This window comes from Symphalangus syndactylus, chromosome 18 (assembly GCF_028878055.3).
Source record: "Symphalangus syndactylus isolate Jambi chromosome 18, NHGRI_mSymSyn1-v2.1_pri, whole genome shotgun sequence".
Classification (NCBI taxonomy): domain Eukaryota; kingdom Metazoa; phylum Chordata; class Mammalia; order Primates; family Hylobatidae; genus Symphalangus; species Symphalangus syndactylus.
In genome coordinates this window covers 68,549,359-68,569,115 of record NC_072440.2, presented here as the reverse complement: position 1 = coordinate 68,569,115, position 19,757 = coordinate 68,549,359, and the positions used below count along the sequence as shown (strand labels likewise).

At 39.1% G+C, this 19,757-nt stretch overlaps 1 protein-coding gene across 9 annotated transcripts in view; it reads left to right on the top strand.

Moving 5' to 3' along the window:
• The window catches only part of MTMR3 (myotubularin related protein 3), a 199,684-nt gene that overhangs the window by 124,828 nt on the left and 55,099 nt on the right, over positions 1-19,757 (top strand). For 4 of the 9 annotated variants that reach the window (XM_055254083.2, XM_063623622.1, XM_063623623.1 and 1 more), the window contains 3 exons: positions 11,159-11,245; positions 18,633-18,722; positions 19,126-19,242. In XM_055254083.2, coding sequence (XP_055110058.1) covers positions 11,243-11,245; positions 18,633-18,722; positions 19,126-19,242 — 210 coding nt within the window. In that variant the 5' untranslated portion in view covers positions 11,159-11,242. Of the gene's footprint in view, positions 1-7,987; positions 8,077-11,158; positions 11,246-18,632; positions 18,723-19,125; positions 19,243-19,757 lie in introns of all 9 variants that reach the window. The other 5 variants (XM_055254079.2, XM_055254078.2, XM_055254077.2 and 2 more) reach the window with 2 other exon arrangements.

Sequence of the window (19,757 nt, the reverse complement as noted above, 5' to 3'; positions counted from 1 at the left end):
CTGAGGCTCAGAGAGGTAGTATGATTTGCTCTCAAGGTCATAGAGTTAGTATGTGGCAGCCCTGAGAGCCATTGCTTTACATTCCTGTTTGTTTTTTCTTGAGGCAGTTATCTTAACACTCTGAGTTTAAATGAAAACCTTTCATTAAAAGTTATTTTGAGTTTTCTGTTTAAAAGCTTTTTTTGTAGAAAAATTTATTACCCTAATTGCAAATGTTTTAAAAGTTTAAAAACTGAAAGTCGCTGCTCCCACTCTCTTCCCTAGAAAGGTAAATTGTTAACAATCATTATATAATTTTTTGTATGTGTATAAACATACTTTTGAATTAATACAAATAATGCTTAGGCATATTTTTATTTTAACTTTTAAAATTACAGAACATTGAAAACTTATGGCAAGTTGATAAATATGTGTTGGTTTTTTTTTTTTTTTTTTTTTAAATAGAAGAGTATGTAGTCTTTGGCAATAATAACCCCTCTGCAACCCCTCCCCCAAATTTATATGCTTTTACCTAGTATATTCATTTTTAAGAATAATTAGGGTTACAGAAATAGTGACTTGTGCATAGATATGGATAAGGGTGGTTATTGGGGCTTTTTTGGTGGTAACGGAAAAATGGAAACAACCTAAATGTCTCACTAATTGATGGATGGTTAGGTTATGATATATTGGGGTATAATGGAATACCGAACTGCCATATGTATATACTGACATAGGAGGGATTTGTTATATTAATTGAAGAATATATACTGAAGAAACTACAGTAGGCCTACCCCACCCCACCCATTTTGGGGGGTAGATAATGTGTGTCTTTGTACACTCATGTGCCACATAATGATGTTTTGGTTAGCAACAGACCCAAGATAGATGGTAGTCCCATGAGATTAAAATGGAGCTGAAAAATAACTATCACCTAGTGGAGTTGTAGTTGTCATAATGTCTTAGTACAATTACTTTTTTTAAAAAAATAAATTTAGTGTAGCCTAGTTGTACAGTGTTTATAAAGTCTGTAGAAGTGTACAGTAATGTCCTAGGCCTTCACACATTCACTCAGTACTCACTGACATACCCAGAGAAACTTCCAGTCCTATAGGCACCATTGGTGGTAAGTGTTGTCCTATGCAAGTGTACCATTTTAATCTTTTGTATCATTTTTACTGTATCTTCTCTGTTTATGTATGTTTAGATATACAAATAGGGAGCACTGTGTTACAGTTGCCTACAGTGTTCAGTACAGTAACATGCTGTGCAGGTTTGTAGCCTAGGAACAACAGGCTATACCATATAGCCTAGGTGTGTAGTAGACTGTCCCATCTAGGTTTGTATAAATACCTCTGTGATGTTTGCACAACAGCTAAATCTACTAATGATGCATTTCTCAAAACGTGTCTCCGTTGTTAAGCGAAGCTTGACTGTATGTGCATAGAGAACTGTCTGGATAGACTTATGAAATAGTTAACAGTTGCTACACTTACATGTAGATGAACTAAAGGGCAGTAAGGAGTGAAAAGCGAACTTCTGCTTACCAATTTTTTTTTTTTTTTTTTTTTTTGAGACGGAGTCTCGCTCTTTCACCCAGGCTTGAGTGCAGTGGCGCGATCTCGGCTCACTGCAGGCTCCGCCCCCCGGGGTTCACACCATTCTCCTGCCTCAGCCTCCCGCGTAGCTGGGACTACAGGCGCCTGCCACCTCGCCCGGCTAATTTTTTGTATTTTTTTAGTAGAGACGGGGTTTCACCATGTTAGCCAGGATGGTCTCGAACTCCTGACCTTGTGATCCGCCCGCCTCGGCCTCCCAAAGTGCTGGGATTACAGGCGTGAGCCACTGCGCCCGGCCTACCAATTTTTTTTTTAATAAGTTTAACTCAGATATATTAACAACATAAAATTCACATACTATACAATTCACCCATTTAAAGTGTACAGTTCAGTGGCTCAGTATATTCACGAAGTTGTGTAGCCATCACCACAGTCCATTTTAGGACCTTTTCCTTACCTCAGAAACTTCAGGCCAGGTGTGGTGGCTAATGATTGTAATCCCAGCCTTTTGGGAGGCCGAGGTGAGAGGGTTGTTTGAGGTTGGGAATTCGAGACCAGCCTGGACAACATGGTGTGAGACTCCCCTTTTCCCCCCACAAAAATAAAAATAGCCGGGTGTGGTGGCTTGCACCTGTGGTCCTGGCTACTCTGGAGGCTGAGGCAGGAAGATCGCTGGAGCCCAGGAGGTTGAGGCTGCCGTGAACCATGATCCTGTGATTACAGCACTGCAACTCCAGCCTGGGCAACAGAGCAAGACCCTGTCTCCAAAACAAAACAAAACTTCATAGCTGTCAACCTCTTACCCTCGGTATTTCCCAGCTCCTGGCACCCACTAATCTACTTTCTAAGATTTTCCTGTTCTGGACATTTCATATAAATGATATCATACAATATGTGGTCTTTTGTGACTGGCTTCATTATTTAGCATAATGTTTTTAAGGTTCATTCACGTTGAAGCATGTATCAGTACTTCATTCCTTTCTTTTTTTTTTTTTTTTTTGGAGACAGGGTCTCACTCTGTTGCCTAGGCTTCTGGTGTGCGGTGGCATGAAGATCTGGGCTCACTGAAACCTCACCACTGCATCCTGGGCTCAAGTGATCCTCCCACTTCAGCCTCCCGAGTAGCTGGGACTACAGGCACATGCCAGCATGTCCAGCTAGTTTTTGTATTTTTTATCTTTTTTCTTTTATTATTATTATTTTATAGAGATGGGGTTTTGCCATGTTGCCCAGGCTGGTCCCGAACTCCTGGCCTTGAGTGATCCACCTCCCTGGACCTCCCATAGTGCTGGGATTACAGGCATGAACCACCATGCCTGGCTCAACTTTTGTGTTTTTTGTAGAGATGCTGTTTCACCATATTGCCCAGGCTGGTCTCAGACACCTGGGTAAAAGCAGTGTGCCGACTACATCTTTTCAAAGTGTTGGGATTATAGGCATGAGCCACTGTGTCTGGCCACTTAATTCCTTTTTTTTTTTTTTTTTTTTTTTTGAGACGAGTCTCACTCTGTCACCAGGCTGGAGTGAAATGGTGCGATCTCGGCTCACTGCAACCTCTGCCTCTCGGGTTCAAGCGATTCTCCTGCATCAGCCGTCCAAGTAGCTGGGACTATAGGCATGTACCACCACGCCCAGCTAATTTTTGTACTTTTAGTAGAGATGGGGTTTCACTGTTGGCCAGGATGGTCTCGATCTCTTGACTTTGTGATCTGCCCTCTTCAGCCTCCCAAAATGCTGGGATTACAGGTGTGAGCCACCGTGCCCAGCCCACTTAATTCCCTTCTATGGCCAAATAATTTTCCATTGTTTAGATATGCCACATTCTGTTTATTCATCCATCTGTTGATGGACATTTGATTTCAGTGAGCTGAGGTCTTCACACCACTGCACACCAGCAGCCTGGGTGACAGAGTGAGACCGTGTCTCGAAAAAAAAAAAAAAAAGAGAAATGAAGTACTAATACGTGCTTCAAAATAGCCCATCCCACCTTTGGGCTATTTTGAATAAATCTACTGTTAACATGTATTTACAAGATTTTACATGGACATAATGTTTTTGTTTTCTTGGATATATACCTAGGAGTAAAATTGTTGAGTCAAATGGTAACTCTGTTTAATTGAGCAACTGCCAGGCTATTTTTCAAAGAGGCTGCACTGTTTTACATTCTCACTAGCAGAGTATGAGGTTACTTGTTTACTTTTTACATCCGTATCTTATTTACTGAGTGCATGCATTACTAGTATAACTAATTTTAAGAAGTATTACACTGCTTATCAGACTAACAGTAATGACTCAATTTCTTCCTTTTGTACTGTTGGTATAACTACCACTGTGGGGTTCACATTTTGCAAGTCAGGTGCTGTAATGAACCCTGAATATTTCCTAAGGATTGGTCACATCTGCAATTTATAGTGTTTTTTGTTTGTTTCTTTGTTGTTTTACATAATACCCAGAGTGGTCTAATGCTCTTTCTAGTTTTTTTTTTTTTTTTGAGACGGCGTCTCGCTCTGTCGCCCAGGCTGGAGTGCAGTGGCGCAATCTCGGCTCACTGCAAGCTCCGCCTCCCGGGTTCACACCATTCTCCTGCCTCAGCCTCTCCGAGTAGCTGGGACTACAGGCGCCCGCCACCACGCCTGGCTAATTTTTTTGTATTTTTGGTAGAGATGGGGTTTCACCATGGTCTCGATCTCCTGACCTCGTGATCCGCCCGCCTTGGCCTCCCAAAGTGCTGGGATTACAAGCGTGAGCCACCGTGCCCGGCACTCTTTCTAGTTTTAAAAGGAACGTTTAGCAAGTACTTGATTCTGATTGGTTGCACAGTTTCCTGTGATCTTGGCATTTTCTTACGGATTTGGAATTCCTATAGCAGTTTTAACTTTTCTCAGATACTTAAAGCAGCACCTCTTACTTTGAACTATTTTAACTATTTCTTATCTCCTCTGGACTGTAAATTCTTTAATCTCCCTTTGCTGCCACATCTAGGCCTCTACCTAAACCTGTGAGTTATACACTGGGATATCTTTCACATATGTAGGCTTTTATCTGTACTGCCTCCATTCTAAATCAAGCCACTAGTCTCTTACTGTAATTGTCTCCTGGTTCTCTTCTTTATTCTTTTTCTCTTTTAATCCATTCACCCCACATCAACCAGGGTGATCTTAAAATCAAATCATGTCACTCTGCTATTTAAAACCTGTCAGTGGCTCCCTGTTGTATTTGGACTGTATTTTAAACTTACTACTATTCACATGATCTTTTCCTTTACATTTCTCCAACTTCAAGTTGTGTCACTCTTCTTTCTGATTCAGTACAGTTTAGCTACAATGGTTTCCTCCTTTTAGTTCTTCAGAATTATCAAGGTCTTTCCTGTCTGAGAAACACATGCACTTCCGTGTATTAGAACCTGGCCTTGCCCCACAGAGTAGTCTTTTCTGATCACTTTATCTAAAGTAGGTCTTCGGTACCCCCAAACCCCAGTCACTGTCTCAGCATCCCGTTTGTTTCCTTTATCACATTTAGCACAATTTGTAATTATTACCATCTTTTTCTGCCTTCTGCAATGGTATAGAAGTTGTATTAATGCAGAACTAACAGTGTCATACTGTCTAACACATACTAGATTATTGGTAAATTTTGACTGACTGAAGTGCAGAACATCATTTTACAGAGTCTATTTGGTATAGAAATGGAAGGCCGTATTTCTGGGTGAAGACTGTTTAAATTGAGACTTTTAATGCCAAGTGGCAAATCTTTGTCTTGGTATTTCTGTACTCATTAAAAAATTAGAGTAGGCCAGGTGTGGTGGCTCACGCACTTTGAGGCAGATCACTTGAGGCCAGAAATTTGAGACCAGCCTGACCAACATGGTGAAACCCTGTCTCTACTAAAAATACAAAAATTAGCCAGGCATAGTGGCATATGCCTATAATCCCAGCTACTTGAGAGGCTGAGACACCAGAATCACTTGAACCCGGGAGGCGGAGGTTGCAGCGAGCTGAGATCGCACCACTGCACTCCAGCCTGAGCGATAGAGCGAGACTGTCTCCAAAACAAAACAAAACAAAACAAATTAGATTCGACTGAGAAGATAGCTTATGTATATATATATATAAAATGTGACTGCAGATTGAGAGTTTATTTTGTAACTGGAATTTGATTTCTAGTTCAGTGTCACTGCAGATGAGTACATTTTAGTTGGGACATCCAGGATGCTTGTGAGAGTTTTTCTCTAAATTTCTGAAAAAAATCTGAAAGACATAACAGTGCATATTGATAGGCTTACTATATAAACAATGGTTTTATGAGAGATAAAACTTTGACTCTTTAAATTAATTCTTCAATAACTGGAGATTTTGAGGTAGAATTGCCATTATGGTTAAAAAAACTTTATATGAAAATTTCAAATATATAAAAGTAGAGAAAATAGTTTAATAAATCTCCATTAACTTATCTCACTGGTCTTCAGAAGTTACCAACTCATGACCCATCTTGTTTCAGAGGTACTCCTACTCATTCTGCCTACTCCTTGGTATATAACTTTGTGTATTTTATAGTTAAAAGATAAATTCTTTTTAAAAACCCATCACCGCACACAAAAACCTATAACCACAGTAACATTGTCAATTATATAGAAAATTAATAACTCCTTAATATCATCAGATATTTAGTATGTGGTCCAATTTCCCTAATAGATGTCTCAGCTTATACTTTGAATAAGGATCCAAATAAGATCTATATATTGCAGTTGGTTGACATGGTCACTTAAGTGTCTTTTAATTCTGTAGGTTTCCCTTCTATGTCGATCTTTTGTCTTGCTATTTACTTAAAAGAATAGGGGTTATTTTCCTGTAATTTTCCATAGACTAGATTATTATTTGCATCTTGTATTTCATTAGCAGTTGTAAAATAGTATTATCAAATTCTTTTCTTTGTGTATTAGGTAGAATTCTTCCCTCATCAACTACTTGATTCTATACTGGTTCATTTTGTGTAAGAAAGGCAGGATAAATACTTGATTCTTTCCCCTTACTTGCTAGTTTTCAAAAATAAAAGGTTAGTTCCTTAACATCTTCCACTGGTGACCTGTAGGGGTGTGTGTGTGTGTGTCTGTCTGTCTGTCTGTCTGTCTCAGTGTGTGTTTGTGAGAATGTTTCTTTATGAACTCATATTTAAACGTACTGAAACCCAATCCATTGCATTTAACCATTTTTGCTCAAATTGTTTCATTTTTAGCTAGTGAGTCTCTTCAAATTGACTCCCAGTTATTTTTGACTTACCCTCAGTAGTCTTTTATATTTTTCTTACTTTCCAGTTTAATATTATGTTTCAGAATCAAATTGTACATTTTCTGTTCTAGACCTGGAATTGGTTATATATTTTTTTCAGGTGTCCCATCTCGTTTTGAAGTGGGAATTAGTCTTTAGGGACCATAGTCTAGGGGCTTAGAATGCTCATTGCTGCTGGGTTGATACTGTAACTTTTTTGCAGTGTTTATTTTTATCTTATGAAGAGTTTGATTATATTGTTACTCTTCACGTCTGTTTTGTGTGTGTGTGTGTGTGTGTGTGTGTGTGTGTGTGTGTGTGCACGCGCGTTTTTTAGAGACAAGGTCTTGCTCTGTTACTCAGGCTGGAGTGCAGTAGCATAATCATAGCTCACTGCAGCCTTGAACTCCTGGGCTCAAGGGATCCTCCCACATCAGCCTCCCAAGTAGCTAGGACTACAGGTGTGCACAACCACCTAGTTTTTTTTTTTTTTTTTTTTTTTTCAGTAGAGACAGTCTTGCTATGTTGCCCAGGCTGGACTTGAACTCTTGGGCTCAAGCTATCTTCCTGTCCTGGCCTGCCAAATTGCTAGGATTATAAGAGTGAGCCACTGCACATGGCCTCTGTATTTTTTTTTTTTTTTTTTTTGAGCTATAAGTCATATCACATAAAATCCACCCTTTTAAAGTATACAATTCAGTGGTTTTTAGTATAGTCATAAAGCTGTAGAACCATTACCATTACCTGATTCCAAACATTTCATCACCCTACAAAGGTACCTTGTACCCATTAGCAGTCACTCCCTATTCTTCCGTCAACCTGGCTCCTGGCAACCACTAATCTACTTTCTGTCTCTGTGGATTTACCTTTTCTGGACATCTCTTACAAATGGAATCACACAACATATGGCCTTTTGTGCCCCAGGTTCTTTCACTTAGCATAATGTTTTCATCTATGTGTGTCACGTATCAGTATTTTATTCCATTTTATTGCTGGATAATTCCATTATATATACAGTGTGAGTGTGTGTGTGTGTGTGTGTACGTTTTGTTTGTTTATCCATTCACATTTTGTTTGTCCATTCATTGATTGATGCATATTTGGGTTGTTTGCACTTTTGGCCATCATGAATAATGCTGTTATGAAAATTTGTGTACAAGTTTTTATGTGAACATACATTTTCAGTTCTCTTAGGTATATACTCAGGAGTGGAACTGATGGGACATACGATGACTCTACAACTTTTTTGGGAACTGCCAGACTTTTCCTCAGAGGTTGTACCACTTTACATTCCTGCCAGCAGTGTATGGGGGTTTCACCTTCACGTTCCACCTACATCTGATATTAGTATCTTCCTCACTGGAGTTATATTTTGTTATTTAATAGTTTTGCAAAATGCATTAAATTCACTTCCATTTAAATTGTTTAAAATACAGCAGTTTGAATGTGTCTATGATGCTATCTTTAGAAATTTTATTCTAAAACACAAATACGTTTTGTGTAATATTAGGATAGTTTTTTAAAAGTAATTCAGTATGTTTCTTTTTTGAAAAGGTTCTTTATAACAGTATCCAGTTCTTTTAATAAGTTCATACCCTCAAATTTTCTTTGCCTTTGCCTTTCTCCTTTTTAATTCCAATAAGTGCCTTTTTTCACATCTTTACCTTCCTATCTAAAATAGTACTTCTGTTACACCATCACCAAACCCTGCTTTATTTTCTTTGCAGCGGTTGCCTACTGCCTAACATTAGTTATCTGTTTCTTTGTTTCTAATGAGAAAGACCAACAATAAAATTAAGTTCCATGAAATTCTGTTCACAGTGGTGTCCCCAAAGTCCACAATAGTGCATGGAGTGTAGAAAATATTGAATAAATATTTATTGAAAAGGATGAATAAATGAGATAATTTTACATTAGTTTCCGTTCTTGAGCTAGGCCAAATCACAAAAGTTTGGCTTGGTTTGAAGAGTGGTTAAGAATGATGACTCCAACTTGGTCTGTTACTGAACCATAAGGTTCTTCCTCATCCTTCCAGCCTGTAAAAAATGGCACCCCCAAAACTCCTGTCCTTAGTCATCTTAGCCTCTCCATTTATACTTGCTCCTGCATTTGGCTTTAATGCCATTCACACACTTATGTCTCCCACATTTATGTTTATATCTCTAGGCTCCATCTTCTTGATCTCCAGTCTGGTTTAACTAGCACGTTATTTGGCATCTTTGTTTGGATATCTGATAGGTTCTCAAACATAATGTGTCTAAAATGGAAACTTTAATTTCTTGTTCCTTGTCCGTGGAGCTGTCTCTGCATGGCACGAGAAGAATAAATTTTTCTTACAATGCCTTTCATCAATAAATAGAAAATCCTTGCTTCCAGTTGCTGACACAAAAAGCTTGACTTCGGCCGGGCGCGGTGGCTCACGCTTGTAATCCCAGCACTTTGGGAGGCCGAGGCGGGCGGATCACGAGATCAGGAGATCGAGACCACGGTGAAACCCCGTCTCTACTAAAAATACAAAAAATTAGCCGGGCGTGGTGGCGGGCGCCTGTAGTCCCAGCTCCTCGGAGAGGCTGAGGCAGGAGAATGGCGTGAACCCGGGAGGCAGCGCTTGCAGTGAGCCGAGATCGCGCCACTGCACTCCAGCCTGGGTGAAAAAGCGAGACTCCGTCTCAAAAAAAAAAAAAAAAAAAAAACAAAAAAAAAACAAAAAGCTTGACTTCTCTTTTTCTATCCTATTTAATTCATCAACTCAAATCCTATGGGCAGTATTTTCAAAGTATATCCAGAATCAGTAACATCCCACCACTTCTATCTCTACTATCTTTTCATTGCTATATCGTCTCTTGCTGGGGTTATTGACACCTTCTAATTGGTCTTCCTTTGCTCCTTACCCCCAGTAGCCTTGACTATTCTCTGCCCAACAGCCAAAATGATTCTTTTTTTTGTTTTTGTTTTTGAGACTGAGTCTCACACTGTCGCCTGGGCTGGATGTGCAGTGGCGTGATCTCGGCTCACTGCAACCGCCACCTCCCAGGTTCACATTATTCTCCTGCCTTAGCTTCCCGAGTAGCTGGGACTACAGGCACACACCACCATGCCCTGCTAATTTTTTGTATTTTTAGTAGAGACGGGGTTTCACTATGTTGGCCAGGCTGGTCTTGAACTCCTGACCTCGTGATCTGCCTGCCTTGGCGTCCCAAAATGCTGGGATTATAGGCGTGAGCCACCACGCCCAGCCAAAATGATTCTTTAAAGTAAGTCATCTCTTACCACTCCTCTACTCAAAATGCCTCAACACAATCTGGGCCTTGCTATTGCTTTGATGTTCTCTTGTTCCCTTGCTTACATTGCCCTTAAAAGAGTTTTATGCTGCACATTGAAGCCCAAACTCCCTGAAATATCCTGTGTTACAGAAGCTTAGCAAACTAGAAATGTTGGTTTTGCATGAGACTGTTCAAAGAAAAGAGCAAGTAACTTACTCTTTGTATAAGCCTATCTTTGGGTTTCTGGTTGGATATTCTTTCCTCCTTTTTTGTTCTTATAAAACCAGGTAAAGGTATTAGTACAGATTGTAAATTTTTAGAAGAGCATAGAATATTTGGGTAATAAGGCAAATTTATTTTTCCTATTTTGTTCATAAGTCAGTTTGGTTTCCTCAGATGGGGGATCCATTTTGAATTTAGAAATAACCACAAAAACATCCTAAAATACTACAAGAATAATGATTTTGCATTTGCAGGTTGACGTTATTTATTTTTTGGAAACAGGGTCTTGCTCTGTTGCCCAGGCTAGAGTGTGGTGGTGTAATCACAGCATCTACAGCCCCGACCTTCCAGGCTCAGTTGATCCTCCCACCTCAGCCCACTGAGTAACTGAGACTACACGCATGTGCTGCCATGACCAGCTTTTTTTTTTTTTTTTTTTGAGACAGAGTTTCACTCTGTTGCCCAGGCTGGTCTCGAACTCCTGAGCTCAGGCCATCTGCCTCAGCCTCCCAAAGTGCTGGGATTATAGGCATAAGCCACCTTGCCTGGCCTGTAAGTTGATTTTAATTGTTGCTTTATTCACCCAAGTTTTATGATATTTTTTGTTTTACTATGAACATTAGGAATGTTAGTCTTTGATACTGTTTTTGCAGTAACAGGTTATGACTAACAGGAGTTTTACAAAGGAACTGTCAAATTGGGATTTGACTAGTGGGAATTGGCTGGGTGATAATCAACTTTTTCTTGGCTGACTCTGATCAGCTTCTTAGGCCTGTGTATATAAAATACCTTTATTAGGATATGGCTGATTAGGGGAAAAACTATTGCCAATTTTGCCTCCCCTCCTCCTCTTTTTTTCCTTCCCCCAAAGACCTCACCATAAGGAAAAGAAGAGAGCCTTGTTGGACACTGAAGAAGGGACGGGGATTTCTCCTCCTAATCTGGGCCTCCTGTCATGGTAAGTACAAGGAAATAAGAGTAAAAAAAAAAAAAAAACCAAAAAAAAAAACAACCTGTGTCCTGACAATTAAGTGAACACTAATAAATTCATACTTACCCATTTTTGTTTTTGTAAGAAATTATTTCTTTTTCTTTCCCAGATCTCTTGTGTCCTTTCTTTTCTTGTTTACTTAGTAGTAATAATTAGAGTACTCCAATATACAGAGCAGTTTCATTTCTGTTAACTTTAATCCTGTGAGCTAGATATTGTCTCTTATTTTTCAGTCAGCAAGTAAATGGAATCAAGACTAAAACATACAGTTCTTGGACTCCAGGTTTTTAATTCCTTTTCTAGGAAGTAGCATGTAGTGAAAACTGTATGTGTGTGTGTATAGACAAATTGTGAGATGGTAATCTGCATATTTACTTAAACTTTTTTTAAAGTGACATTATATATTGTGTACAGCATAATGTGTATATATATATATATATATATATATATATACACCTTGTGGAATGGCTAAATCAAGCTACTTAACATATGCATTATTTCACATGCCATACATGCTTTATGAATTTATAGAAGCAATTCCCTACCTTCCCTGTTTTGTCTCTTTAAGGCAGTATTTTGATCCCATAGTAGGTGGAGCAGCCCTGCACACCCCCTCCTGTATCTTTAACCAGAAAGAGAATTTAATGGACAATTTAATGACTTACAGGCCATTTTGGGCCCAGCTCAAGCAGAGAAGATGGAGCAACAAGCCAGCCACATTTTCATCAATCCTGAGGAAATGTAAACAGTGCTTCAAGGCTTAAAAAAGAAATGGTCCTCTGTAATATTGTCCTTCTTCTACCTTGTGATGTTTCCTAGATCCAAACTCTTTTATGCTGATGCACAGAGAAGGAATTGAAAAGGCTACGTTAATTTCAAGCTTCATTAGGGACATATGGAAAATGCTTTTCAAAATTAAAAAAAGTAAAAAAAACTAGTTGTGCAGAAATGTCATATTAAAAGGAAGAGAAAGGTAACTGCCCTTATCTTAAAGACATGCCAATTTTTTCTTAGTTCGTGGGCATTACAACTTTATGATTTATCTTGTACCTAAACATTGATGAACTTTTCCTGTTATTTTCTTGATTATATTTTATTTTATTGGTTTTCCCCACAGAGTTTTCAATGAATTGAAAAAGTGCTTGTCTAGTTTTTCAGCCAGTGCTAATGAATAACAAATGGTGGGCTTATGAAAGCAGCTCTGTTCTATATTGAGGTTGTCCTTCATTGTATACCACACGGCTAGTAACAGTGTGGTCCTCTTCCTGGTGCTGCTGGGCTCTCCATGGTGGCTAGCAGAAAGTCTTTGGTGTTGTCCCTGGCCTGATGCTTTAGACAACGCTCGGGAGTTGATTCTGTGTGTACTAGTTGGGGAGTAGCATGGCCATGTATGTATCTTTTGTTTTTGTTTAGTTTCTCATAAAGTAGCGTTGTTACAAGTTTTTACAAATTCTCATTTTTAACTCTACCACCAGAACCCATGGTTGTATTCCTTTTTCTTTTCTCTTGAGACAGAGTCTTGCTCTGTTGCCCAGGCTGGAGTGCAGTGGTGCGATCTCGGCTCACTGCAACCTCTGCCTACTGGGTTCAAGCGATTCTTGTGCCTCGGCCTCTCGAGTAGCTGGAATTACAGGCACCTGCCACCATGCTTAGCTAATTTTTGTATTTTCAGTAGAGACGGGGTTTCGCCATGTTGGCCAGGCTGGTCTCGAACTCCTGACCTCAGGTGATCTGCCCACCTCGGCCTCCCAAAGTGCTGGGATTACAGGCATGAGCTGCTGTGCCCCGTCGGTTATATTCCTTTCTAACTAGTTCATGTCTCATATGTATGTTTTATATAGTTAGAATGATAAAATAATTTTCTATTTTGCTTATTTCACTTAATGAATTAAACATTCTCCCATGTTGATTCCTTGGATTCCTAATGATTATTTTACTAGCTGTATAACATTCTGCAAGTTGTTGAACCATTGATTTTAATTATATACTGTATTATAGCATTTAGAGTGTATGTCCTTAATCCTTAGTTTTTGTGCAGACAATTCAGGAGCATTAAACATTCTTTTTGTTTTTAACTGTAAACCGCTGTACTAATTTGAGAGTAACATTTTCCCTTGTCTTTTATACTCTTAAAGGTTCTTAAACGAGATTGGAGTCTGTCTTTGAGAGGTTAAGCATTAGCAAAATATATTTTCATGTTTTGTGGAAAATCTCAAGCCTATGCAGAGAGAAAAGTACAGTGCACTCATATACACATCATTCAGCTGCAGTAATCATAAATTCATGACTATTCTTGTTTCATTTGACTTCTTTTACCCCTACCCCTTTGGCAATAATCCCAAGCATTTTATCAAGGGAAATGTATTGTTTGTCTTTTAATACCAGTCTTAAGAATATGACTGGAAATGACAGTAGGACTGGTAATTATTTTCACTTCTACGCTTTGCAAACACGAACACTAGATATGAATTCAGTTAGTAGGATTAATTGACTGGTCATCAGTCTCTCCTTCCTATGTACTTTATTTTTTTGAAATGGAGTTTCGCTCTTGTTGCCCAGGCTGGAATGCAATGGCATGATCTTTGCTCACTGCAACCTCCGCCTCCTGGGTACAAGCGATTCTCCTGCCTCAGCCTCCTGAGTAGCTGAGATTACAGGCGCCTGCCACCACGTCCAGCTAATTTTTGTATTTTAGTAGAGACGGGATTTCACCATGTTGGTCAGGCTGTTCTTGAACTCCTGACCTCAGGTGATCCATCTGCCTCGGCCTCCCAAAGTGCTGAGATTACAGGCATGAGCCACTGCACCCGGCCCTTCCCATGTACTTTAAATATTTATCTCTATGGTTGACTTCTGCTCTGAAGCATGTACTTTCCTCTCCTAGCTGCATAATTTAGCCAATAGCAGAAACTAGCCTGGAACTGTGGTGACTGGCCCATTTTTAGTATTTTGTAGATGACCCCACTGACTTTACGGAGGTGGATGGAGACTATGAAGTGCCAGATGCCACAATGCCTGGTGTTCCTCAGCAATACCAGGAAATTAATGACATGGAATACATCTCTCTAATAAGTTACTGCTTATAGCCCAGGATACATTTGTTTCCAAAACTGTTACCAGACCAACATTTCCCAATTTGTCTTCTTCCGACTTCTCACCTTATTAACCATCCCAGGTTTGGCTTTCTTCACCTATGAAACTCACAGAAACTATAATAAATTCAGGCTAATTCAACTGCTGAATTCAACTGTTCAGCCACATGGGATCACCAGTCCCCTAGATCCAATGAGTCCTAATGTTAAGTCCTTGGGGATTAAATGCATTTTTGTGTACAAGGGGAGAAAAGTTCTGAAGCTTTACAGGTAATGTGAACTGAGACAATAGCTTTTAAAAAGAACATTTGTTTGATTATGAAAAATAAGTACTTCATGTTCTTGCCTTGCTGGCCTAATTCTCAGTTGTTTTGTGTTGAAAATCATCCATTTTCAGTTTTCAGTAGCTACTCTGGTGATACATATTGGTCTGGATTAGCACCCTGGTGAGTGTGCCAGCAAGAGTGAGTAGGTAAATGGCTTCTTTTTGTTCTTTACAAGCCTGCTACATTACTTCAATTCTTGCTAAAAGTCAGCAGAAAACTAGGTCAGGGAATCACTTAAAGATTAATAACGGGTACCTCTGTAAAATGACCTTACAGAGAATAAAAGTCTAGGCCTTATGAGTTTATGTGAGGTAAAAAGCTAGTTAATGTGATGCTGAGAAGATATGTTAAAAGTGCACTTTTATGTAAGATTTTTGCTCCCCTCCATGTTTACATAGCATTTCCTTACTATCCCATATTGGTTTATGAGAAAAATCTCCCTAAATTCAAGATTCTTCATATCTTTCATTTGGTCTCTTTTTTTGGAGACAAGAACTCACTCTGTCGCCCAGGTTGGAGAGCAGTGGTGCAATCATGGCTCACCTTTCGTAGATTAGCATTAGGAGAATGATTTTAGGAAAAGCCTGACTTTTGGAGTGAAGCAGCTTTAATTGGTATTTAGTATTAGAGTATAGTAGAGAAGCAGCTCTGATGGTTTCCAGACCTCTTTTTACATTCTTAAATTATTGAGATACCCGCAAAAGGGTTTGTTTATGTGGGTTATGTCTGTTGATACCATATTAGAAAATAAAACTGAGAAATCTTTAAAATGCTCATAAATTCGTTTAAAAGTAACAACAAACCAATTATATAGTAGCATAAATAACATTTTTTGATGAAAAATATTTTTTCCTCATCCAAAGATAGTTTTAGCGTTAACATTTTTGCAAATCTCTTTAATATTTGGCTTAATAGATGACAGGTGAACTCTCATATCTACTTCGGCATTCAGTCTGTTACAATGTTTTCTTTGAAATATATGAAGAAAATGCAGCCTCAGGCAGATATGTGGTTAGAAAAGTAGTTACAAAAAGGAAGAGTATTTTAAGTTTTCCCAGATAATTTATATTTTTCTTTAATACCACACCAAAACTTGACAAGTGATGTGTTTTTTTGTTTGTTTTTGACACCAGGTCTTGCTCTATTGCCCAGGCTTGAGTGTAGTGGCGCAATCACAGCTCACTGTAGCCTCTACCTCCTCAGGTGCAGGTGATCCTCCCACCTCAGCCTCTTAAGTATCTGGGACTACAGGCATGCGCCACTGTGCCCATCTAGTTTCTCTTTTTTGTAGAGATGGGGTCTCACCATGTTGCCCAGGCTGGTCTTGAACTCCTGGGCTCAAGCGATCTGCCCACTGTAGCCCCCCCAAAGTGCTGAGATTACAGGCATGAGCCATGTGCCTGGCCAGTGGTGGTTCTTTAAAGGTTAGTTGCAGTGTAGAATCTGAAACCATATCAGTGAACTTTTTGTATTATATTACATTAAAACCATTAGTCTGTCTTGTACTTTGAATCTTTTATCCACATATGATTTTGTAACATGCATTGGTCATTAGGAAAATAATGGGTTCATTGATTGAGGCAGATCTTCAAAAGTTGACATATTTTATTATAGTGTGTTCTTTTTTAAAAATCACACTTGGTAGTACCTGCACTTTAAAGATAAAAGTCCTAAGTGCTAGGAAGCTATAAAGTTCATGGTGGGAGATGAGAGGTTTTCCAAAATCTAATTTTTGCACAAAAGCTTTATTATTGGCAACTAATACTATCTTTTGTTGTTACTGTTTGTTTTTTTCCTAATACTGTCTTTTGGAAAAAAGACCTGCCAAATGCCCAAGTCCGCATTACCATAGTTTTTCCATCAGTTGTTCTTCCAATTAAGAATGATACTCAATGAAAAAAAAATGGCTAGTTCATCTCTTAATTGAAGCATTTGCACAAGTGCTTTACTTGGTGACACCATAATACTGCAACATGCATCAGAGGTGTTTTACTTGTATTTCCTCTGTAAAAAAGACTTCTACTTAAGGGTCAGGATTTAATAAATAGAATTTATAATAATTCCTTGCTTTATCAAGGTCATTCTTATGAAATTGGCACCACTGCCTCAGTTGTGCTAAGGTACCAGCAGTTTTACCTACCAGTTTTTTTTGCATGTTAGTATAGATGTCAATACAGTGAAGAAAGGCAATAATACCGTAATATTATTGGGACGGTTTTGACCTTGCGGGGCTCCTGTAAGCATCTCAGAGTCTGTGGACTTCATTTGGAGAATCATGCTAGTGTAGAGTATTACCATTTTAGGATTATGGTTGCTTTTAGTAAAACCTTAAGTGTTGTTTATAGATAAGAGGAAAAACTCTTTTTGGGGGAAGACTTACAAAATTATTGGAATTGTGTTAAGTAGTGTATACAGAAGCAACCAGTAACCACTGGTTATAATTCTTAATGCTGTCAGTTGAACATGATGTGGCTTTTGCTCTTTTAAAAATTGCTGTGTGGGGCCGGGCTTGGTGGCTCACACCTGTAATCCTAGCACTTTGGGAGGCTAAGGTGGAAGGATCACTTGAGCCCAGGAGTTTGAGACCAATCTGGACAACATAACGAGACCTTGTCTCTACTGAAAATAAAAAAATTAGCCTGGCGTGGTGGTGGGTGCCTGTGGTCCCAGCTACCTGGGAGGCTGAGGCTGGAGGATCACTTGAGCCCAGGAGTTGGAGGTTACAGTTAGCTGTGATTGTGCCGCTGCACTCCAACATGGGTGACAGAGCAAAACCCTGACTTAAAAAAAAAAGTGCTGTGTAAACAGATTCTATTATAATTTAGTCAAGCTTTCTAATAGATGACATTTCTCTCATGTCTTCCTATACCATAAAAATTCATAATGCAAAAGATTACTTTTTAATACAAATTGTAATTTACGTGCCATCTAGATGAGAATTTATTGCTTCCTCTTTTGAAATCATCTTAACAGAAATCTATTTTGTAATATAAGGCAGAATAAGTGAAGGATAGTCTTTCATATATTTTCAACTTGGGAAATTCAGTTCTTAAGCTTACTTTTTCTTAGAAATTGTTTTCAAGCTTTCTATTATGAAAATTTCACATATAACTAGAGTAGACACAATGATAGAGATAATGAACTCTCACCTAGTTTCATGAATTACTAATTCATAGATAGTCCTGTTTCACTTATGTCCCACTTCCTTATTCCCACCCCAATTATTTTGAAGCAAATTTCAAATGTCACCTTTCATTTTTAAATATTTCAGTATGTATCTCTCAAATAATTTAAGATTGTAACTTAAAGAGAAAAAAGCATTATATCTTGGTTTCTCTTAAAAATAATGTGGGGCTGGGCACAGTGGCTCATGTCTGTTATCGCAGCACTTTGGGAGGCTGAGGCAGCCGGGTCACCTGAGGCCAGGAGTTGGAGACCAGTCTGACCAACATGGCAAAACCCATCTCTACAAAAATAGTAGCCAGGCATTGTGGCGCACACCTGTAGTCTCAGCTACTCAGGAGGCAGAGGCAGGAGAATCGCCCGAACCCGGGAGGCAGAGTTTGCAATGAGCCAAGATTACACCACCGCACTACCTGTGCACTACACTACCAGTGCACCACTGCCTGGGCGATAGAGTGAGATTCTGTCTCAAAAAAAGAAAGAAAAAAAGCATTAACAACCTGTTAGTGCCTAATAGAAATATTCTAACCTCTTTGACATTTTTTTTTTTGTATCAATGTGTTTTCAGACTAGATGTAACTAATGTATTGGATAGAAGAACTTTTTAAGATCAATATTGTTTCCTTGAGCTTTTCTGCCTGTTCACCTTGGTCTTTGTACTTTCATTGTGATTATGCTAGGAGATATGGCAGAAAAACCAAATATGGATGATTAGAAGCTTTGAAATTATTTTAAGGTTTTGGACTTTTCCAGGATGAAGAGACTCGGCACAGCCTTGAGTGCATCCAGGCCAATCAGATCTTTCCCAGGAAACAGCTGATCCGAGAGGATGAGAATCTTCAGGTAATTATAGGCCACTTTTAAATGTAAAATATTTAGCATTAACTGTATAGCAGAGTTAATGGATTTAAGTGTAATGTACTATATTATATATATATAAAACCATATATGTAATAGAAATGCAAGCTGGAAAACATCTCATTTTAGCAAGACTTATTTCCTGAGAATCCACTGTTTAAGATGATCTTCTCTGTATCATTCCTTTAGTAGTTCAGAATTTGAATAACTAGATACATTTGAATTAGGTGGGTATAAACCCATCCTCTTGAGGTCCCTTATCTACTTATGTGCTGTGTTTTCAACTTCAGTGGCAGAGGATTTACCATCCATTCAGCCAACTGATGTTTGAAGCCTTTTTTTTTTTTTAACTGCTTCAGAACTCTGAAGGGTTTCTTTCATTTCGAAGGTTCCTTTCCTTGAACTTCATGGAGAGAGCACAGAGTTTGTGGGCCGTGCCGAGGATGCCATCATTGCCCTTTCCAATTACAGACTTCACATCAAGTTCAAGGAGTCTCTTGTTAATGTAAGTGATTACCAACTGTTCTCCCTCTAAGATAGATGGAGAAAGGAAGTCAAAAAACTTAATACTCTCAAAGAGAGGAGAGGCATACAGAATTGGGAGAGAAAGCATATGTGCTCTGCTTTTCTCACTTAATTTGGCACTCAAGGAACACTAGGTCGGCAGGGCATGGTGGCTTACGCCTGTAATCCCAGCACTTTGGGAGGCCGAGGCTCAGGCAGATCACGAGGTCAGGAGATAGAGACCATCTGGCTAACACGGTGAAACCCTATTTCTACTAAAAATACAAAAAATTAGCCGGGCGTGGTGGCGGGCGCCTGTAGTCCCAGCTACTCAGGAGGCTGAGTCAAGAGAATGGCATGAACCCAGGAGGTGGAGCTGGCAGTGAGCCGAGATCACGCCACTGCACTCCAGCCTGGGTGACCAGAGCAAGTCTCCATCTCAAAACAAAACAACAACAACAACAACAAACACACTAGGTCAGCAAGCAGCTCTTATGCTTGATTTAAAATGATGTG